Genomic DNA, 19,907 nt, shown 5'->3' with positions numbered 1-19,907 from the left:
ATGACATCTTCTAATATGGATTAATTACATTTTAAAATATATACTATGTAATAAATAACAATACATTTACGGTAAAATATGCTATCTACATGGGAAGTTACCTCACATGTGGACAAGGGTCCCCAAAAGTGTCAAGCAAAACAACAACTTGAACAAAGCAATGTGAATCACAAAGCTTGCATATAAGTTCCAGTGAATTAGGGAAAGGTGCAACAAAACCACATGTTAATGAAGCATTGGAAATATATAGATGGTTACTTAAATATACTACAGTAGTGATATAAATGCTGCTCTCCATCATGAATGGCATATTATGATCATGATATGTGTTGAGTCATGCTGACTTGCAGGGTTGGAGTCTTGGGTTTGATTCCAAGCAGGGAACTCTCTACATAACGGATATCATTTGCCAAATGTTTGTGGTTCTGGTGAATGTGGCTCTTTCACTCCAACTCTGGCTCTGGATACAAGCAACTAGTGTGTACAGGCATGAAAGGGGGAGGGATTTTTATGATAGAGAAACTATGTTTGTAAAGTGCTGTGTAATATAGCTCTGCTATTTAAATCAAAGATAATAATAACTACTCTGCAAAAATGGTCACATAATTATGTGGGGTAGATATAGGGCAATGTTAAGGGCTTAAAAAGATGCATTTTTCACTTTAGAGCTAATATTAATCATTCATTCCGTCATTACATAGAGTGTTCTATGAGAAAAACTCACTGTTAAATACCTTACAGAACAGCATTGCTGAAAGGGCACCATGAATTACTGATACTTATATATAAGCCATCATGCTTAAAATGCACGCAAAGTGGTCATTTGAATTATCTTTATCATATTATGCATATTAAAAAAACAATCCATAATAAATCTTGGTCAAAATTAGTTTAGAAGGAAAAATCAAGGTGTTGGATATATAATTACTGTATATATTAATTTTAACATATAGTGCAAATTTGCTATATTCTCCCAGGTTTAGCTTTCTTCAACGTCTGAGAACAGCTTGTAGTTTACATATGGGAGGTCTCACACCAGCAGCCCTTTTATGAGAAAACACCAGTTTTTTTCAAGATAAATGTTAACAGCTATAGATTATCAGATCTATTATGTCCATTAGATTATTGGTATCAATTGTGCAAGGAGGAAAAAGGCTAGAAAAATGCCCTTTGTATTCCCTTTCCCTCCCACCCATCTGTTTTACCAGTGTAACCATCACTCAATCCAATTTAGAAGCTAATCTGAAAAGTGCAACCAAAGAAGAACCATTCAGAAAAAAAGAAAAAAAAAGCCACATTGTCTATCAGTCAGTTAAGTGACAGAAGGAGTGTGCTGCAGTACACGCGTCATGAATAGCAGATTCATTAAAAGTCATAGAACAGTAGATGTACAGGACCTGAGAGTAGATTGTGCTATTTTAAGCATCTAATGCCCCACCCTTTTCAACCCCCATTTTTTTCCTTCTTTCATGCCTATTCATGCCTATTACCCCAATAGTTCTCTACAGGAATGAATCATTCATCACTACCACCTTCTTACGTTCCAGCATCTGAGATCGGACGAACTACCACCATCCTTTATAAGGAATTATGTCTGCCCAGTGAGTTAACATCATAAAGAAAGATTACTTTTTTAATTGAATTCATTAAACCAAAGGCAGCTCCTAGAATCTGGGAGAAGGACAACTGCTTTAGGAAGAAAGGAGGGATCTCTGTACAGCAGCAAACCCTGAAACCCTGACAAGGACTTAACAAGTAAGGGAATGGGGGAGCACATTCTTGGGGATGAATTCAAGACTGCTGAACTGATTTCTAAGCAGACTCCTTGGACCATAAAAGGGTGCAGGATGAGTGGCATGTATGTTTAGAAGAGGGATATATAAACATATATAAAGTATATTCAGCTTTATACTAATTATTTTTACAAGCAAAAGTAATTATTGTGCATGGAACTGCAATCCTTGTCACATACATTTCTTCCAGAAATGCCCAAGAAAAAGAAAAACATTATTTTGCAGTAACACTTAATTTTACCCATAATCATTTAAACAGCTAGCAATCCTGTGCATGTTGTGTACTATGCACATGCGTTGTTTTGCATATTCTATGTATACTGCCTTTAATGAAATCAAAGTGCCTTAGGAGGTATTTACCTATGCCTTTTGACTGCCTGTGCCTAGCTTCTTTACCCTTTCAAGAGAAGTAAGCAGATTGCAGGTTCTCTGTGGGTGGATTCTTTTCTACTTCAATGAGATGTGTAAAGGGGAGAGCTGAGAAACAGCAGGGGAAGTGTATGCCTGCCTAGAAGGAAGGGAGTGTGCACATTATAGGCAGAGCAGGAGACCGAGCATGGATCTGGATGCAGCTGAAGCAAGTGGATAGTGCAAGACTATATTCATTTCTAATGTGTGATATGTGAGTACCGTACATGTGTCTGTGCTGGATGAAAATGCAGATTTGCTGCACAAGAAAAGTGTCTGCTTGGATCTGCTTGTGAAAACTTTCACAGCAATTATATTCCTTTAGAAAGTTAATGTGCAAGGTAATTGATTCTCTAAGGCTCCGTAGATATAGTGTACAGTTAATTAGTTACTGTATTGGTGATGTTTAACCCTTCCGTTAAATATCAGAGAAGTTTATTGAATGGGGACACACCCTATCAAGGAAAATCACAGTCTTGTGAGCAGTGACAGCAGTTATATATCATGTTGTAGGGACACCAGAGACTGTCAGACTTCCTAGAAGTAAATATAATGATTACAGATCTACCTGTTGTAAGAAAAACAGCAGCAAAGCAGTGATGTGTACTGTGCTCACAGATGAGTTGGTTCATCCCAGACAGAAGATGCATTGAAGGCATTGTAGATCTTTACAGGAATTTTGAATTGTTAGTATTGTGGTTAAATTCTATACTGGCTGTGATCATTACCTTCTGTTCAGCATAGCATTGCCGACCACATTGGGTGCAGGTATGTTTAATTAAAACTGCAGGTATGTTAAATTAAAACTGCAGGTATGTTTAATTTTTTATCATTTAATTTTTGAAAACAGTTCTATAATTTACCTCCACAGAGACACAGATGAAATAGCAAGGCTATACCAGTGAAGATGGCTTTCCACGTGGAGGGGCTAGTGGCTATCATCATTTTTTACTTAGCTATCCTTTTCGTGGGCCTCTGGGCTGCCTGGAGAACAAAAAACTTGCGTGGTGATGGAGATCCTAGAGAAGGAATTATTGTGGGAGGCAGAGATATTGGGCTACTTGTGGGGGCATTCACTATGACAGGTATGTGCCTACCATAACTGGAGGGTATACTCTCCTTTTATATAAAAAAAATGTGCTGTGTGCACTGCTTTTTGCATCCTCTACTTTTCAGAATTCCAGAGAGACTTAACTATTGTATTTAAAATCCATATAATGTCAGGCACCACTGCTCATGATAAAGAATAAAAGGATTTATTAGGAAAAATAATCAGAAAAGCTTGATCAAACTATTCAGCATATGAGACTAAATAAATAAATATCCTGCAAAAGTTTATATGATTACAAAGCTGCCACATTCTTAGATATATATTTATAAAAAATATTTTTGTTCTTGTTGTATTGTCTCGATACTATATATATATAGATATATTTTTTCTTTACATGCTGAAACTGAGCTGCTCAGGCTTATTTTTGTTTCTAATAGAATATTAAGAGAAACAGCTAAGAGAATGTCTGTCTGTAGCTTTGTTTGCTGTTACATTTCTGGTTACACATTTGATTTGTCAGTAGACCATTAACCAGTTGCTGATCCATACAATACTTTAAGATGCATGGTTAGGTTAGGACAGTTAGTGTTTTTGGTATTGTTTCTTTAAAAAAAGTAAATTTGTCTATTTTTATTAAAAATTGCTTATAAATTGATCACATACAGTAATATATATATATATATATATATATATATATATATATTTTTTTTTTTTTTTTTTTTTTTTTTTTTTTGGGAATAGTGCAATTTGAATGTTTTCTTATTTCATTTAGCGACATGGGTTGGTGGAGGATACATCAATGGGACAGCAGAAGCCGTTTATGTGTCAGATTATGGCTTGGCGTGGGCGCAGGCACCTATAGGCTACTCCCTCAGTCTGATTGTTGGTAAGCCAAAATCAAATCATGGGTATCAATATTTTTCTCAGTGAAAACTAATTGTGGATATGATTAAATCAGCTAGGAGTGTAGGAATACAAAGATAAGGGAGATGGGCATACTAATGTACAGCTAATTTAATAGCTAAATATACTCCAGACCAGGCTCATTTGAGATGCAGCACTTAAGTAACCTTTGAAATATTCAAGATTGCTGCCCAGCTTTATTACAGTCCTGAGACAACATGAAAATGAATATAAAGGAAACAGCTGTTACAGTTAGCAAGTTGAACTTATTAATTTTCACTAATTCAATTGGTGTTTTAATTATTTTAAAAATATATAGAATTTCCACACTTATAAATACCATATTAATAAATTGAATCTATCTTATTTATTTTTCCCTAAAAGCATGCAGCTTACTGTGTGGACTGAATATTCTTTACTTGTATATACTGCATTTTAAACTTAGGGCACTCCCATATTTGTTTCCTTTGTCAGGGTATTTTGCATAGGAAGCTTATTTAAAAACACCATACAGATATGACCAAGAGAGTTGCATTAGTGTCAGTGGAGAATGTACTACAGAGGTCAATAGTGTGGCGATTCCTATTCATATGTATAAATGCAATACAAATAGCAGACATGATTTGTGTTCAGAAGCAATGCACTTACTCGTGTCTTGCGGTTTATTCAAGGGAAAAAATAACAGACAATGCCTTGGTTTCATCAGTTCCAACCACACCCGTTCAATATAAACTTGCCATGCTTTAGGATTTCTTTAAGACTAGTGTATTGAAAAAGGATGATTCAATTAAAGTTACTTCACACAAGGAAGAAGCTTCAAGCAGAATTAAAAATAGCGTTGCAGATGTTAGGTGTTTACATGCAATAAAAATATAATTGTATTGTAAATTCACTTTGTGATATTTTCATTTGAATTTCCTAATCAATAAATTTATTATAAAAAAACACATATCACAAAAGCATGTGCTTGACCTGGTGTTTTTGTCAACCAGTGTGCATTTTACTGGAAGTGCTCTTACGGTAAATACTTTTTCCAATAGCTACCTCTCTAGTTTTGCCTTAAACCCTGTACAGGTGTTATTAGCTTCCCTTCCCATTTTTTGAGCCATTAAAATGTATTTTGTTCAATATGTCAAAAAGTATTCCATGAAGAATATCACTGCCATAATACTTTCCTGTCAAGTTGCCCAGACGCTCTTTTTGTGAATTGTTGACATCCCTGTTTTCAAATGCTTTAGTAGGCTTCAGTTCATGAGGGTTATCATTAAAGTGGACCTGTCACCCAGACATAAAAAGCTGTATAATAAAAATCATTTTCAAATGAAACATGAAATACAAATTCTATTCTTTATTAAAGCATTGATAGTGTTGTAAACTCGTTTAAAAATCTCAGCTGTCAATCAAATATTGCCTGCCCCTCCTCTATGCCTTAGGCATAGAGGTGGGCGGGCAGTTACTTTCACTTTCCATTCAGCACTTCCTAGATGTCGCTGCACTCCCCCCATTCCCCTCGTTCTCTTCACCATTTAATTGTGTAGCCAGTGCATGGAGATGGACATCAGGTCCCCCATTCTGGTGCACAAACAAGATTCTGATATGATGCATGGCTTGCCTTAATAACAGTGTCCACAAAATGGCTCCTGCCTGTTTGCTATAATTATGAATTCCCAGACCGAAGGAAATAAGATTAAAATAATTCATACATTGTAATTTGGAATTGTTTTTTTTGGTGACGGGTCCCCTTTAAGTGGATATGCATGAAAGTAGCTGGAGGAGCTTTCACATTTCTAACATCCCAGTCAAGATGTAAAAAAAAAAATGTGCCCTCCTTCCCTCACATCAGGTCCTGAGAAACACAAGTGCCAGAGAGCCGTGTAGCAGGAGGTGAAGGCATGGCTTTCATGGTATCTGTATAAACGGGGGCATAAGACTTGGAGATTCTAATTTGTTTTCTTAAAAAGGGGAAAAAACTGGGATAACTTCTGTATTGCAGCTCAGAGTACTGCATTACCAGCAGAAATGGCTACAATCATAGCTAAACTTAGCATTAACATGAGGTGCCAGGCCACAATTGAGATATCAGTTAATAACTTGTATCCAGGTGACACCAATACCTTCTAATCAATCATTGTAACCTGGGCATATATAAGAGCCTATTGACTTCATGCAATGGATGAGTTTAAATGTCTATCAGTTTACACGTAGTGGCCAGTTTGCTCCTTTTACAGTCAGTCTGTTCATCAATGATCATCTCCATGGGGTTCATGCATAATAATGCTGAACAATCAAGATCCGATCAGATCATTGTTAATAATTAAAAAAAAGCCATTAGCCAGTGACCTCAGTCCACACTGGAGGTCATTATGTAATATAGTAATGGAAGGCATCATCCTACCAAAGCATGGGACTGTATACAATATAGCCATCCATACACCTAGATTGTGGATTTGTTCAAGAAGCTTTCAGCCTTTTTCAGTGTATTGTCTGGAACAGTGGGTTTTAAGAATCACAAAAAATCAATGAATTCCTTTCTGCCCCATAATCCCTTTAGAAGGGGGAGCTCAAAAAGGAATTGCAACTTAGTTCAGTTCACTGTGTTTCTATTACCTAAATGACAGCACTTTGTAAAGGAGTTAAGTCAACATTTGAAACACTAAAAGACCATGCTTTTTATCAGTTCAGCTCAGTACAAGAAAATCTCTAACTATGCCCTTTTCACCACAATTTACACAATTAGGGCTTTAGCACACGGGCAGATTCAGGGAGATTTAATCACCTGGCGACTAATCGACTCTTCTTCGTGGCGATAATCTCACCAAACTGCATTCTCCCTGCCTTCTGTCTGCTACAATGAAAAATCGCCTGTGGCAATGTACTTCGATTTCCGATGTTGCTCGAAGTTTCCTCATGTGGCAACTTTGGAAATCAAAGAGGCGACTAAATCTCCCCGAATCTGCCCGTGTGCTAAAGCCCTTAAAGGAATTGTGCAGGTTCAGGGGACTACTGACCCTCCTGCCTTCAAATTATATATTGTGGAGGGACTGTATATCATTGGCATCTATAGGTGCCATTTTTTCTTTGGTGCTGATTGTGTGCTTAAATTGAATGTGCATAAAGTACACGAAGCTATTTTTTAATTGCTTAAGGACACTGTGATCACTGACCTGGGGCAAATCAAAACCATAATGTAGTTTCTAATTTAGATAACCCCATCAGCCTGTGAATGGCAACCATAAAGGTTTTCTAAAAATGGTATATGATTTTGCTTTTTTGTGGATGCTGATTTGGATGCTTTTGAATTTTTAGAAAAATGTAATTACCTGGGACAAGACTGAACTTGCTGTCAACATTTTGTTTTAGGTGGCCTGTTTTTTGCCAAACCCATGCGATCAAGAGGCTATGTAACAATGCTGGATCCATTTCAGCAGATCTATGGGAAGCGCATGGGTGGGTTACTTTTCATACCTGCTCTAATGGGAGAAATGTTTTGGGCTGCAGCAATACTTTCAGCATTAGGTAAGGTTCTATATTTATGTAATCTGACACATATATGATATGCCTTTTTTTGTTCATTTAACAAGTTATTTCTACATATATACTGTATTATGATTATTTATCATGAATAAGTGGTTGGACACATCCTATCAAATAAAAGGAAGTGGGGCATATGTAATAATGATAAACAATCAATGTTAATTGATTGAGAAAGTAATCCAATTGCTCTTTTGGGGTCAGAAATAATTAAATTTTTATCCTTCAAGGTTGAATTACTATCTTTATACTCCTTTGGATCAATTTCATGTGTTTTTGGAAAAGAAAGCTGATCAACTAATGTATTCTTTATCCTATTACTAATAGTAATAATAATCAGCACCTTTTACATTTTTAGTGCAACCCCTAAATAATATCATGTGAAACAAATGATCGAGCCACATGTTGTTCAATTATTTGCTAGCTAGATATAGCTGTAGCCTGCATTTTAATTATATTTAACCCTGAACTGAGCAATTTACCTTCTTTCAGTATCTTTTTCCCCAACTAAGTTAGCACTTACGGGGTAAATTAAAAGTGTTTCAGCAAAATAGTAAATTAAAAGCGAATCACCAGAAGCCAATTCCTCACTCTTATTCAAAATGAACAGAGCCTAGACACTGAAATGAAGCCAAGCTTTTAGTGTAAAAAGAGGTGAATATCATGATTCATCTGTATTCTGCCTGCAGGTTGAAAAATGAGAACCAAACATGACTGCCATTCACGTCATATCATTTATAGTTCAGTTTAAAGAGAAACTGTCATGGGAAAAATGTTTTTTTTTCCAAAACTCATCAGTTAATAGTGCTCCAGCAGAATTCTGCACTGAAATCCATTTATCAAAAGAGCAAACACATTTTTTTATATTTAATTCTGAAATCTGACATGGGGCTAGACATTTTGTCAGTTTCCCAGCTGCCCCAAGTCATGTGACTTGTGCTCTGATAAACTTCAGTCTCTTTACTGCTGTACTGTAAGTTGGAGCGATATTACCCCTCCATTTCCCCCCAGCAGCCCATCAGCAGAACAATGGGAAGGTAACTAGATAACAGCTCCTTAACACAAGATAACAGCTCCCTGGTAGATCTAAGCACTCAATAGTAAAAGCCAGGTCCCACAGCGACACATTCATTTACATTGAGTAGGAGAAACAAGATCTTTATTGCTCTTGGTTTGTCCTTGAAGAGCATCATTTGAAATTGTATCTTTGTGCTTTTGCTCAATTTTTGAAATGTTGTTTATGTACTGCTCCAGTATTTCCTTGTGTATGAATAATAATAATGAACACGTTGTAAAAATGAAAATTGAGTGCCAGAAAGCAATTCCATCAAGTGCTAGTGCTGACTCTTTCTGAAAGCACATGACCAGGCAAAATGACCTGAGATGGCTGCCTACACACCAATATTACAATTAGAAAAATACACTTGCTGGTTCAGGAATTAAATGTTATATTGTAAAGTGAATTATTTGCAGTGTAAACAGTGCAATTTAGAAATAAAAAAATATATCATAAAAATCATGACAGAATCGCTTTAATTAAATTGGCCTTATAAATTTGAAACAATACAAAGTACCTCTTCATTCTATTATATTTGAGTTTCTTGAACATAGTATTTCTCTTAAACACAACATATACTATAAATGAATACCTATATTGGTGTAAGATAGGTCTTAACCAGCCTAATTTATTATACGTTGCAACAATGTTATAAACATAACTGAGTTCCTTTTTTATTTCGACTTTGATATGTATTAAAACATGTTGACAATCCATAAACTGAAAATAGAATAGATCCAACTCTGATTTCCTGCCTTTATTTTAAAACTATAGAAATAGAAGTTTGTGGATACCTATGCCCCTGTATCTAGAATATTGGAGGATTTCTCCATACAGACTCCTCTCTACTGTAAATCTGAGGGTATCTTTTTCTTAGTGATATAATTTGGTAATTTTAAAAAAATGGTATTGTAAAGTTGTGAACAAAAGAGTATATTTTTGATCATTCCTGCACTGTAACAGCAAGGTTTGATTCCCTAACCCCTAATACTTGAGGAGAATGAATGGCAATTATTATTTCACAATATTAGAATCTGGCCAGGCTCCTCTGCAAAACAGCTGCACTCTGTTTCTTTGTGTTGGTTACACCTTCGAAATTCAGGCATAAACACAGAGCACAAAAAAGTCCTGTAGAAGGTAGCCCCGCATTTAACTTTTGCCTTAAGCAGGCTATAAGGCCAGGGCTCCTGCTGCACCTTGCATCCATAGAAAAACCTTCTAGTGCATAATGAATGCTGCTATAGTAAAAGGTGTGGATGTGGATGCTCATGAGCTGTCATCAAGTATAAGAGGAAAAAGGTACATGATGGTATTTCAGGAGAACACAGTTATATAGTTTCATTCTTAAGTTTTGATGAAAACAGACCAAAGTCCATCAAGATCAACCCCTCCAAATGAAATCCAGTGCAAAAATATATATATAGTATTTTACATACCTATTTATACACACCAATATATACATTATTTTTATACAGTATATGTACCAATGCCTCTACTAACTAACTGTAGATCTGTAGATCGATAACTATAGCCTTGGATATTATGCTTGTTCAAGAAATCATACAAGCCACTCCAAGACATTTATAGAATCTGCCATCACAAAATCTGCAGGGCATTTCACAACCTCACCATGAAGAACCACCTTTGCTACTTCAAATAAAAATTATGAAGAATTATAAAGAGTAATCATGGTGCCTAACAAGTGCCCTTTCTCCATAGAAAACCACCCCAACCTTGACAGTCTTCCATCCCTTTTATAAGTTTAGTTACATGTCTTTGCATTCTCTCCAGCTCATTAATATCATTCTTAAAGACTTGAGCCCATAACTGCACTGTATAATCAAGGTGAGGTCTTACTAGGGACCTGTAAAGAGGTGAAATTATTGCCCTTTATAATTGAAGACAGGACTAATATGCTTTAGTAGCCACAGAATGACATTGCCTAGAATTCAGCTTGTTATGCACAGAAATCCTCAGATCCTTCTCAATAAAGGATACCCCCAACACACCATCATTTAGTGTTGTATTTGAGTTATTTCTAGTGCATAACATTGCACTTATCAACACTGAACCTCGTTTGCCAGTTTGCAGCCCATGAGGTTTAGCAATGACAGAACTAAGCTTGTTTAGTACCCTGGAAAAAATACCATCCAGTCCTGCATCTTTGTTCTAGTCTATTTTGAATTTCCTCTATTCCTCTATTGACTAATGTTTCTTTCATTAAACAATAGTTATATTATTTGAATTGGGACTATACAATTCAGTTGAACAGGTGAAGGCAGGGGTCATTTTGGTCCTTGGTTTTACACTTGCTGGGGGGGGGTAGATATGCCCTGTGTCCCATCAGCCAATATTTGTGACACTTGCATTATACAGAAATGACTTCCCTACTCAGCATTAGTAAGAGGATTCTTGCTAATGTGAAGTTCTCACATTTATATAAATTAACCTGGATTTTAGGTTAGGTGAGTTCTATAAAGCTTTTTGCTTTCATACTAACACTTGACATGTTTGTTAATGCATACAAGCTGTACATGTATTTGTTTGTCATTACATGATACTGTACGTGCTATAAAATACTGCGACATAGGAATGCCCCAGAGGGTACAGTGGTCCTTTAAATTGAAAAGGTGACCAGATAAGAGAGGCATAAAATATAACAAATAACAATTCTGTTTTATTCCAATGTTGTTTATATGTGTATCCCACAATTTAAATCCCATTGTGCAATGTCAATTAAAGACATGTAAATTAGTTTTGTACTAATTTGCCCCTCTTAGGAATCCACTTTGAATTGATTCAAGTGATCTTGCCCTGGGTAGTCTGATCAGCTGCTAAGCACTGCTCCTACTTCTGGCCAGTCTTTATTAGTTCTTATGTAATTTACTCTAATTTCCAACAGGGCACTGATTAGATGTGACACAGTAGGTGGGTTGTTTACTTTACTGTTTCTGTTTATGATTAGCCCTATCAAAGAAACAAAGCAGCAAATCACACTATGGTTTTTTTTTAATTTTTTATGATTTGACTGGAAAAAAAAGTAAAATGCATTATATGGTACATGTAAGCAAACTATTATCAGATTAGGGGCTGTGCACAGCTAATTTACTGTATCCTGATTCAGGTTTTGCAATACTTTATCTCCAGAACATAGAGTAAAAAACTGTTCATATTCTGTAACATGATTCATGTGCCTGTTCACAGTGCTATACCAGCCAGGACCCCTTAACCAATATTTGTGAGACCTGTTATGCATGTAGTTTGCTATATGCTAAATTAATGCTTGTTTCCAGTATTCCATACAGAATTACAACATTTGCTTTGTAATTTTTGCCATTTATTCTTTAGGTGCCACCATTAGTGTCATTGTGGATATAAACATCAACATTTCCGTAGTAGTCTCTGCTTTGATTGCCATATTTTATACACTTGTCGGTGGACTCTACTCTGTTGCATACACGGACGTTGTGCAATTATTCTGCATCTTCATTGGGCTGGTAAGTTCAGAATTTTTTTAATATTTGTAAACACTGGATCAAAGATTCTTGTTAGAAACTATAGCCTAGAAATAGAGTTGTTGCCACAGAGCAATATAGCTCAAAAACCTTTGCATAACTCTGAAGATTGCGTGACACCATTAAAATTCAGAATAACCCTGCAATGAGAATCCCACCTGATTTGTGTGAATCTGGTCTCATCTTTTTGATTCCAGCAACTAGAAGTTCTACTGTCTCTAGACTTCTCTATCACAGAGAAAGTAAACAGCAAGATGTTCTCCCTCCAGATATTTGACTACAGTGTAATATCATGAAGCAAAATTGTAGAATAATCTCCATGTGTAAAATAACAGCAAGATAACTGATACAGTACTGGAAAACATCATTCTCATTAGTCAATTCTATTCCATCTGCAATTAGGTTTTTAGTTATTATGCTCCTTTGCTTTTGTAAGTCAGCTAGAGGGTACAGGAGTTTTATGGAAGGTTTACATCACATTTAAAACAATATAGTGGGGATATTGAGATGTGGTTACATTTTAAAAAAAGGTTCGTATCTATCTACTTTATATTCTGAACTACGTAGAGAGTTATTATTTGAATTGTGAAATTAGGAATTTCTAACAGCTACTGTAATTTTATTTTAAATCTAAAGATAAAATAATTTATAGTGGTGACAAATGGGGTGTTTTTAAGTTAGACCAATTGTGTAAGTTTCATTGGAAGTATTCCCCAATCTTAATTGTCCATTTTCATGTAAATTAAAAAAAAAATGCAGAATGAATTGGCTTGTATACAGTAGCATACAACTAGATTAATGGTAGGGACCAATACTGTGGTAGGTACAATACTGTAATGAGCTAAAAACAAGAATCAGGCATGTCAAATCATTCTTCTGAAAAGATTGGTAAGGCAGTATGTATTTGAGGGTAAAAAAACGATAATTTGCATAATAAATACTGCTCATTAAATTTCTTTTTTGCTATTTTAAGATTTTTTGAATCAATTTTGAGTATGTTTTGGGAAATCAGTTCTCTCTGATTTACTGTTTAAAACTGAAAACATTGTACAATGTTTATATTATCATGTAGTGGATCAGCGTTCCCTTTGCGATGACTCATCCAGCCGTTACAGACATTACAGTGACAGCGGTGAAGGAAGTCTACCAGCAGCCATGGCTTGGCAGCATAAAGGCCGCTGATGTCTGGTCTTGGCTTGACAGCTTCTTGTTATTGGTAAACAATACTTACTTCATGGGGGTTATTAGTATAACTGAATTTGAAGAAGACTCATATATCTCATATCATATATATCATATCATATATGTATAGTTACAATAAGATGAAATACAAAAAGCAAGTCCAATTTTTCATGTGTGTTTATTCAGACTACATATCAAAGGGATAGTGTTATTAAAGGATACTTATCATAACATAATTCTTATAAATCTTGCAGTAAATAGGCACCCCTATTTTGCATGAAAACTGATTGCATTATCTGATAATGATGAGATATAGTATGGCAATATGCTATATTGCAAATAATTTATTATCTAGATGTGGGGAGTCATAGCCGAGCAACAGCAGCGAGCAGCAGTTTAAGCTTATTGGCCTTTTAATGAAGTAAAAGTAATACAGTGTACCAAAATGTGGCCACCCTTAAATATACAGTATAGTAAATATACAGTATAATAAAATAACAAGTATAATATAAAAATAATTTTGACGCGCAACGACTATATGGTCCAAATGCATTAAAGTCAATGGGTGGCCAAATAATTTTGACGCGCGACAATTTTTATGTGCGCAACAATTTTGACCCACTTTGGATTTTTCACCAGCAAAACGTGCAAATTCGCTGCAAATTCGTGTCTGGCGAATTTATTCGCACATCACTATTTATGTTTTAAGAATGTTATAAGTCTGACCTTAAAATATCATTAGCATTTCTTTAATGAACTGTCACTCATATGTAGAATCCACTGTATTTTTTATTTGCAGATGCTGGGAGGTATCCCTTGGCAAGCTTATTTCCAGAGGGTTCTTTCTGCCTCTTCTGCTACATATGCTCAAGTTCTCTCATTTTTAGCTGCATTTGGATGCTTAATCATGGCTATTCCTTCAGTGCTAATTGGAGCGATAGGAGCATCTACAGGTATGTAATATGTAGACCTGTTATCCATATCGGTCCCAATTAGATATATAACGGGGGGGGGATGATGCAGTAAATCTTTCATGAGATGTCCCTGCAGCTCTGAAAACTGGAATTGGAAATGGGATATTAGGTACAGCAGTCATTTCCATAGATTGTTTACCCTAGTCTAACTGGCATATTGGGTATACCTGTTTAATAAAGTTATGTTGTGATATTGAGTATGAAAATCTTTATGTGTAAAATGTCAATGCATCCCATAACATTTTATTTCATCTATTGATTTATATATTTATTTATTTCCTATGCATTTTAACTAATTCATATAATGAGTTTTTGGAAATGATGGGCCATTTTATAATAGTAACTGCTTTGTCATTTTGTACGCAAACAGATTGGGGTTGTAGGTGATAAATAAGGTGGATTTAATCAGTTACAGCGTTCTCAGTATTTATTTTGAGAAGATATTGCTAATGGAATCAAAAATCTATCTATTCCAATTGACTCTAAATTGACTCTATATTTAAAATAATCAAAATTTAATACAATATAAATATTTCTTTAACATCAAACTGTAAAGCCTTATACTTTTTTGAGCAACACTAGATGCACAATTGCATAAGGTCTAAATAAAAACCTGACGCAGATCTCCCCATTAATGGAAAAATGTGTGACAGAACATTTTTGAGTGCTTGCTTGGTTGGTAGAATCAGCTCAAAAAACTTCAAATGAGTGGGTTCTGGTGCAAGTACCCTGAATGGCCACCTTCCACTCCTCTTGCATCAATTGATTGAAGTACAGCACCACAATTATTTTCTTGAATAAAAATGCCTTTTTTATGAACACTGGCAGGATCTGGATAAGCAACGTTTCAGGCTACACAGAGCCTTTTTAGAAAAAAGGCTCTGTGTAGCCTGAAACGTTGCTTCTCCAGGTCCTGCCAATGTTCCTAATAAAGAACATTGAGTGCATCATACTAAAAGCACCTTCACATAAGATAAATACATATACTGGTATTAAAATCAAATACAAGGAAAATGTGCTCTACTCACTGTCCAGGTATCAAGAAACCATATGTATTTTTGTGACATTGCAAGAGGGCTTGAGACCAGGAAACAGGCATTTGAAGTGACAACCAACCTCATCAGCATGTTTGAGGTTATCAATAATGGGATAAATATGATTACCTTGCTTAGATATGCAAGCAGTTCACTTTATCTTTGTGGCTTAATTAGCCTGTGTTTAATGTTTTTATTTATTTAGTTATTTTTGTAGTTGTTACTTGACCTTCCTCTAGATATATAAATCGTATCCGTGCAATGCTGAGCTTGATGGACAATCTATTACTGATTGACAGATGAAAGTTAACTTAGAAAGTGGTTTTTACGTTTATTCGTTTCTCAAGTCCAAAATTTATTTTAAGTAAAATATTTTGAGGAGCCAGGACATTAAATATAAAAAATATAATAGGTATAATAAGGTCAACTCAGGGGAAATTTGGAAAGATATTTTATACATTCTATAGACCATAAATATTATTTGACCCTGCAAACATGGGGCTTTTTACCTAAAAGTTAATTGGTTTTTACCTAAAAGTTAATTGGTGCATTATACATTATGGTATGCTGGTATCAGAATTCTCAAAAAGAACATCACTGAATTGACCAAAAATGAATTGGGCTGTTTCTGATTGAGATTACGAGAGTTTTCAATCTTGTTTTATATTTTTAGATTGGAATCAGACTTTATATGAGCATGATGATCCACAGAGCCATGAAGAAGCAGATATGATACTTCCCATCGTACTACAGTATTTGTGTCCTCCATATATCTCCTTCTTTGGTCTTGGTGCTGTATCTGCTGCTGTGATGTCATCAGCTGACTCATCCATCTTATCTGCTAGTTCCATGTTTGCTCGGAATATATATCAGCTCTCATTTAGGCAAAACGTAAGTCCCTCGAGATACAAATCTACTTAAAATAAATTGCAAAAAGTTGAGAAGCATATCAGCTTTTTGATTATTCATATTTTTTTCACTTGGTCGGAATAAGGTAAAAGAAAGCATAATTTTAGCCTGTTAGCAGAGTAGAAAATATTAAGGGTCATAAACTGCCTCTGCTGCAAGTGCATGAACATTAAGTGGCACAAAAGCTCCCCCTACTAAAATCAGGCAGTGTTGTATTCATTGAGGGAACCCATGAACCCATTTTGGAGTACTGAGAGCTGCAGCAGTTCATTAAATTATTTTGCACTTTTCACCCTGCCTTGCACTTAATAAATGACCCCTAGTGTATTCTATACAAAGGCATTTAGATAATGGGTGGCACATATGGGCTGAAGGCCTGAACTTAAATAGAAAAGGCAGAATGCATATAAAACATAATATATTAATTAGTTGCACCTCACCCAAATACTAGAACACACCCTCATGCAAGACTAAGAAGTTAAATAGGACAAAAGGGTTGAATTTTTCAGCCTTACTTATTATGTTGTTATGTTTTTGAAATACCATTATATTTTTCAGGCATCAGAGAAGGAAATTGTCTGGGTCATGAGGATAACTGTGTTTATATTTGGAGCAGCAGCTACTGCCATGGCACTTCTGGCTAAATCAGTGTATGGACTTTGGTACCTCAGCTCTGATCTTGTCTACATTATCATCTTCCCACAGTTGCTTTGTGTATTATTCATCAAAGGGACCAACACATATGGCTCTATCGCAGGATATGTTTTTGGTGTTTTATTAAGGATAAGCGGAGGTGAACCATATCTACACTTACAGGCTTTCATATGCTATCCTGGCTGCTATCCAGATAAGAATAACATATATTTGCAACGATTCCCATTTAAAACTCTTTCCATGGTGGCTTCTTTTCTATCCAACATAGCTTTCTCTTACTTAGCAAAATATATATTTGAAAAGGGGATATTATCACCAAAGTTTGACTTTCTCAATGCTGTTGTGGCCAAACACAGTGAAGAAAACATGGACAAGACAACTCTTGTAAAAAGTGATAACATAGTTTTGTCTGAGTTGGCACCTGTCAAACCAAGACAAAGTCTAAGTCTACCTTCTACATTCACCAACAGAGAAGCAATCAGTGACTTAGACTCAAGCCCAGAATCTCCTGACTCTGAAAACAAGGAACTGTGATATAGCCACGACAAAACGATTGCAATGAAAAATGTGTACAATGATAAACGAGGGGTAAGCAGTATTTTATCCCAAATATGTGTTGTCACAATACTATTTCCATTGCACAATTCAGAACAGGCTTCTCTGAAGTCAGCCTCTGATACTGTAACATCTTGTTCTGCACTGTTTGGTCCCTGGCACAGATGGTCTACCTAATGGTTTGATGTTTTATATTGTAGTTTGTTTGATTTTGCTAAGTGGTGTAGCAATAAATCTTGAGAGTAGGTTAGTAAAGAAGTCTACATCCAGTCAGAATTTAATAACATCACAATTCAAACCAGGTATATTACCTCGTGTGTATGTATGTATATATTAGTATACAGTATATGAATATTATATGGGCAAAATAATCAAATAGTTTTATTTTCTAAGTGGAAGTGCAAAACAAATGCCATTTTAAATTTATTTTTATATAATTTAATAACACCAGCGTTTTTGCACTATTTTTCAAATGTTAAGGTTTCTTGGTAACTACAGTCATACATAATCATGTTGGTTCATAATAGTCATTGAGTTGTAGATCAACAAAAGCTGGAAGGTCACAGCATAGATTTCAGTGGTTTCAACCACAATAAAATGAAACTTTTTCAGTGTCTATAAACTTCTTGACAACACAGAATCACAAAGGACAAGAGTTATATATAGTACTATATAATATTATATTGAAACAGAACCAAAGTTACTGGGTGGGTTCAGTATAAGGAACTTGCACGTCCCAGCTACTCAATGTGTACCCTAAATTGCAATGTGTTGCCTCTCATTGCTAATTTCCAATAGGGTTTATATTTGTAAACTTCCAACTATAAGTATTTGTTCTCAGCATATTTTAGAAAAGGTTTTTAATTACACACTAACTATTCCTGGAATATTTTAAACTGTTAACTGTTACTGTTACTGTTGCTGTTGTTACTGCTGAGCAAATAATGTTAAAACTTAGGCTATATGGAAACCTACCCAGTGTTGGACTGGGAGCCAGGGGTTCACCAGAAAACCTTAGACCATGGACCCACTCTCCAAACTCTTCCTCCTCTTTTCTCTTTATTCAAACTCTTTATTCTCCACTCTTTTTTCAGCGTACTTTACTCTTTTCTTCCATCTATTAATCATCTATGTTCCCATGATGAAATAGAAAAAGATCACGAATAGGCCAAATGTATAGAAGCTTTGGAAGTTTTCCTGGAATCTAGGTTGGCCAGAATGACATGGAGTGTATCCATACCGTGCTCTTCTCCAGACACCTGGCTAAATGTTTCATTGTCTGAGTGCCTCTGTAACACCATAAAATGAAAGTTTTTAAGTAATGAAAATAAAATGTAGTGTTGTGCTGCACTGGTAAAAACTGTGTGTTTGATTCAGAAACATGGAGACAGCCATTTAAGCTGGCAAAAAGAGGAAAGGCACAGGATACCCAGCAGATAACAGATTAGCTCTGTAGTATATAATGGGAATTTTTTAACTTTTCAATTATCTACTATGTATCCTGCGCTTGAATGGCTGCCCCATTGCTACACAGCAGCTTGATTATATAAACTATAGTTGTGTATCTACCGGTTTTACCAGTGCAGGGCACTGGTGTTATTGTTTCTTTAATTATAAGGGTTTTAGGGTTTGTTGGCTACAAAAATGCATCCTAATGACTAATTACAAAATGTGATATCACTCTAGGGGAGATGAACCTACATCTACATAAAATGAAGCACCACTATTAAACATACATTAGGAACATCTAAAACATGGGGTTTTATAACATTAAACAATTGCTATTACAATACAGACTGAATGCTAATCTCTTTTGAATGGGCATACTTGGTTGGCAATAGGGATGTAGCGAACAGTTCGCCTGCGAACTTGTTCGCGCGAACTTCGACCGTTCGCGTCCGCCTAATGTTCGCGAACGTTTGGGAACGTTCGCAATTTGAGTTCGCGACCATTCGACCGCTAAAATCGAACGATTTCCATTCGTTCGAACGATTTCCATTCGTTCGAACGATTAAAATCCCTCGACCGTTCGATTCGAATGAAAATCCTTCGATCGAACGATGAAAATCCTTCAAACGTTCGAATCGAACGAAAAATCCTTCGAACGTTCGAATCGAACGATTTTGCGGGTGTTCGAAGCTCGCGAACGGTTCGCGAACCGTTCGCATTTTTTGCCGGTGTTCGCGAACGGCGTTCGCGAACACCAAAACGGCGGTTCGCTACATCCCTAGTTGGCAATGCACAGTTCTTCTCTTGTGTGGAATTCATGACGTGATATAGTCTTAAAGGGACAGTCAATCCCCTTTTTTAACATTAGTTCAATGAATAGGCTTGTGCTAAA

At 35.8% G+C, this 19,907-nt stretch overlaps 1 protein-coding gene across 2 annotated transcripts; it reads left to right on the top strand.

Moving 5' to 3' along the window:
* The first annotated feature begins 1,384 nt into the window (after nucleotides 1–1,384).
* slc5a7.S (solute carrier family 5 (sodium/choline cotransporter), member 7 S homeolog) lies at nucleotides 1,385–19,467 on the top strand. 2 transcript variants are annotated; one of them, XM_041584198.1, is made up of 9 exons: nucleotides 1,385–1,755; nucleotides 3,073–3,286; nucleotides 4,025–4,138; nucleotides 7,516–7,671; nucleotides 12,092–12,240; nucleotides 13,331–13,474; nucleotides 14,240–14,393; nucleotides 16,122–16,339; nucleotides 16,916–19,467. In XM_041584198.1, exons 2-9 carry the CDS (start codon nucleotides 3,109–3,111, stop codon nucleotides 17,543–17,545), a joined length of 1,743 nt encoding a protein of 580 aa, XP_041440132.1. In that variant the 5' UTR covers nucleotides 1,385–1,755; nucleotides 3,073–3,108; the 3' UTR covers nucleotides 17,546–19,467. The 2 variants fall into 2 exon arrangements, with proteins under 2 accessions (XP_041440132.1, XP_041440131.1); XM_041584197.1 differs by lacking the exon at nucleotides 1,385–1,755 and adding an exon at nucleotides 2,236–2,415.
* Nucleotides 19,468–19,907: the final 440 nt, after the last annotated feature.

This window comes from Xenopus laevis, chromosome 2S (assembly GCF_017654675.1).
Source record: "Xenopus laevis strain J_2021 chromosome 2S, Xenopus_laevis_v10.1, whole genome shotgun sequence".
Taxonomy (NCBI): Eukaryota; Metazoa; Chordata; class Amphibia; order Anura; family Pipidae; genus Xenopus; species Xenopus laevis.
The sequence above is the reverse complement of the archived record's forward strand: the minus strand, read 5'-3'. Positions and strand labels throughout refer to the sequence as shown.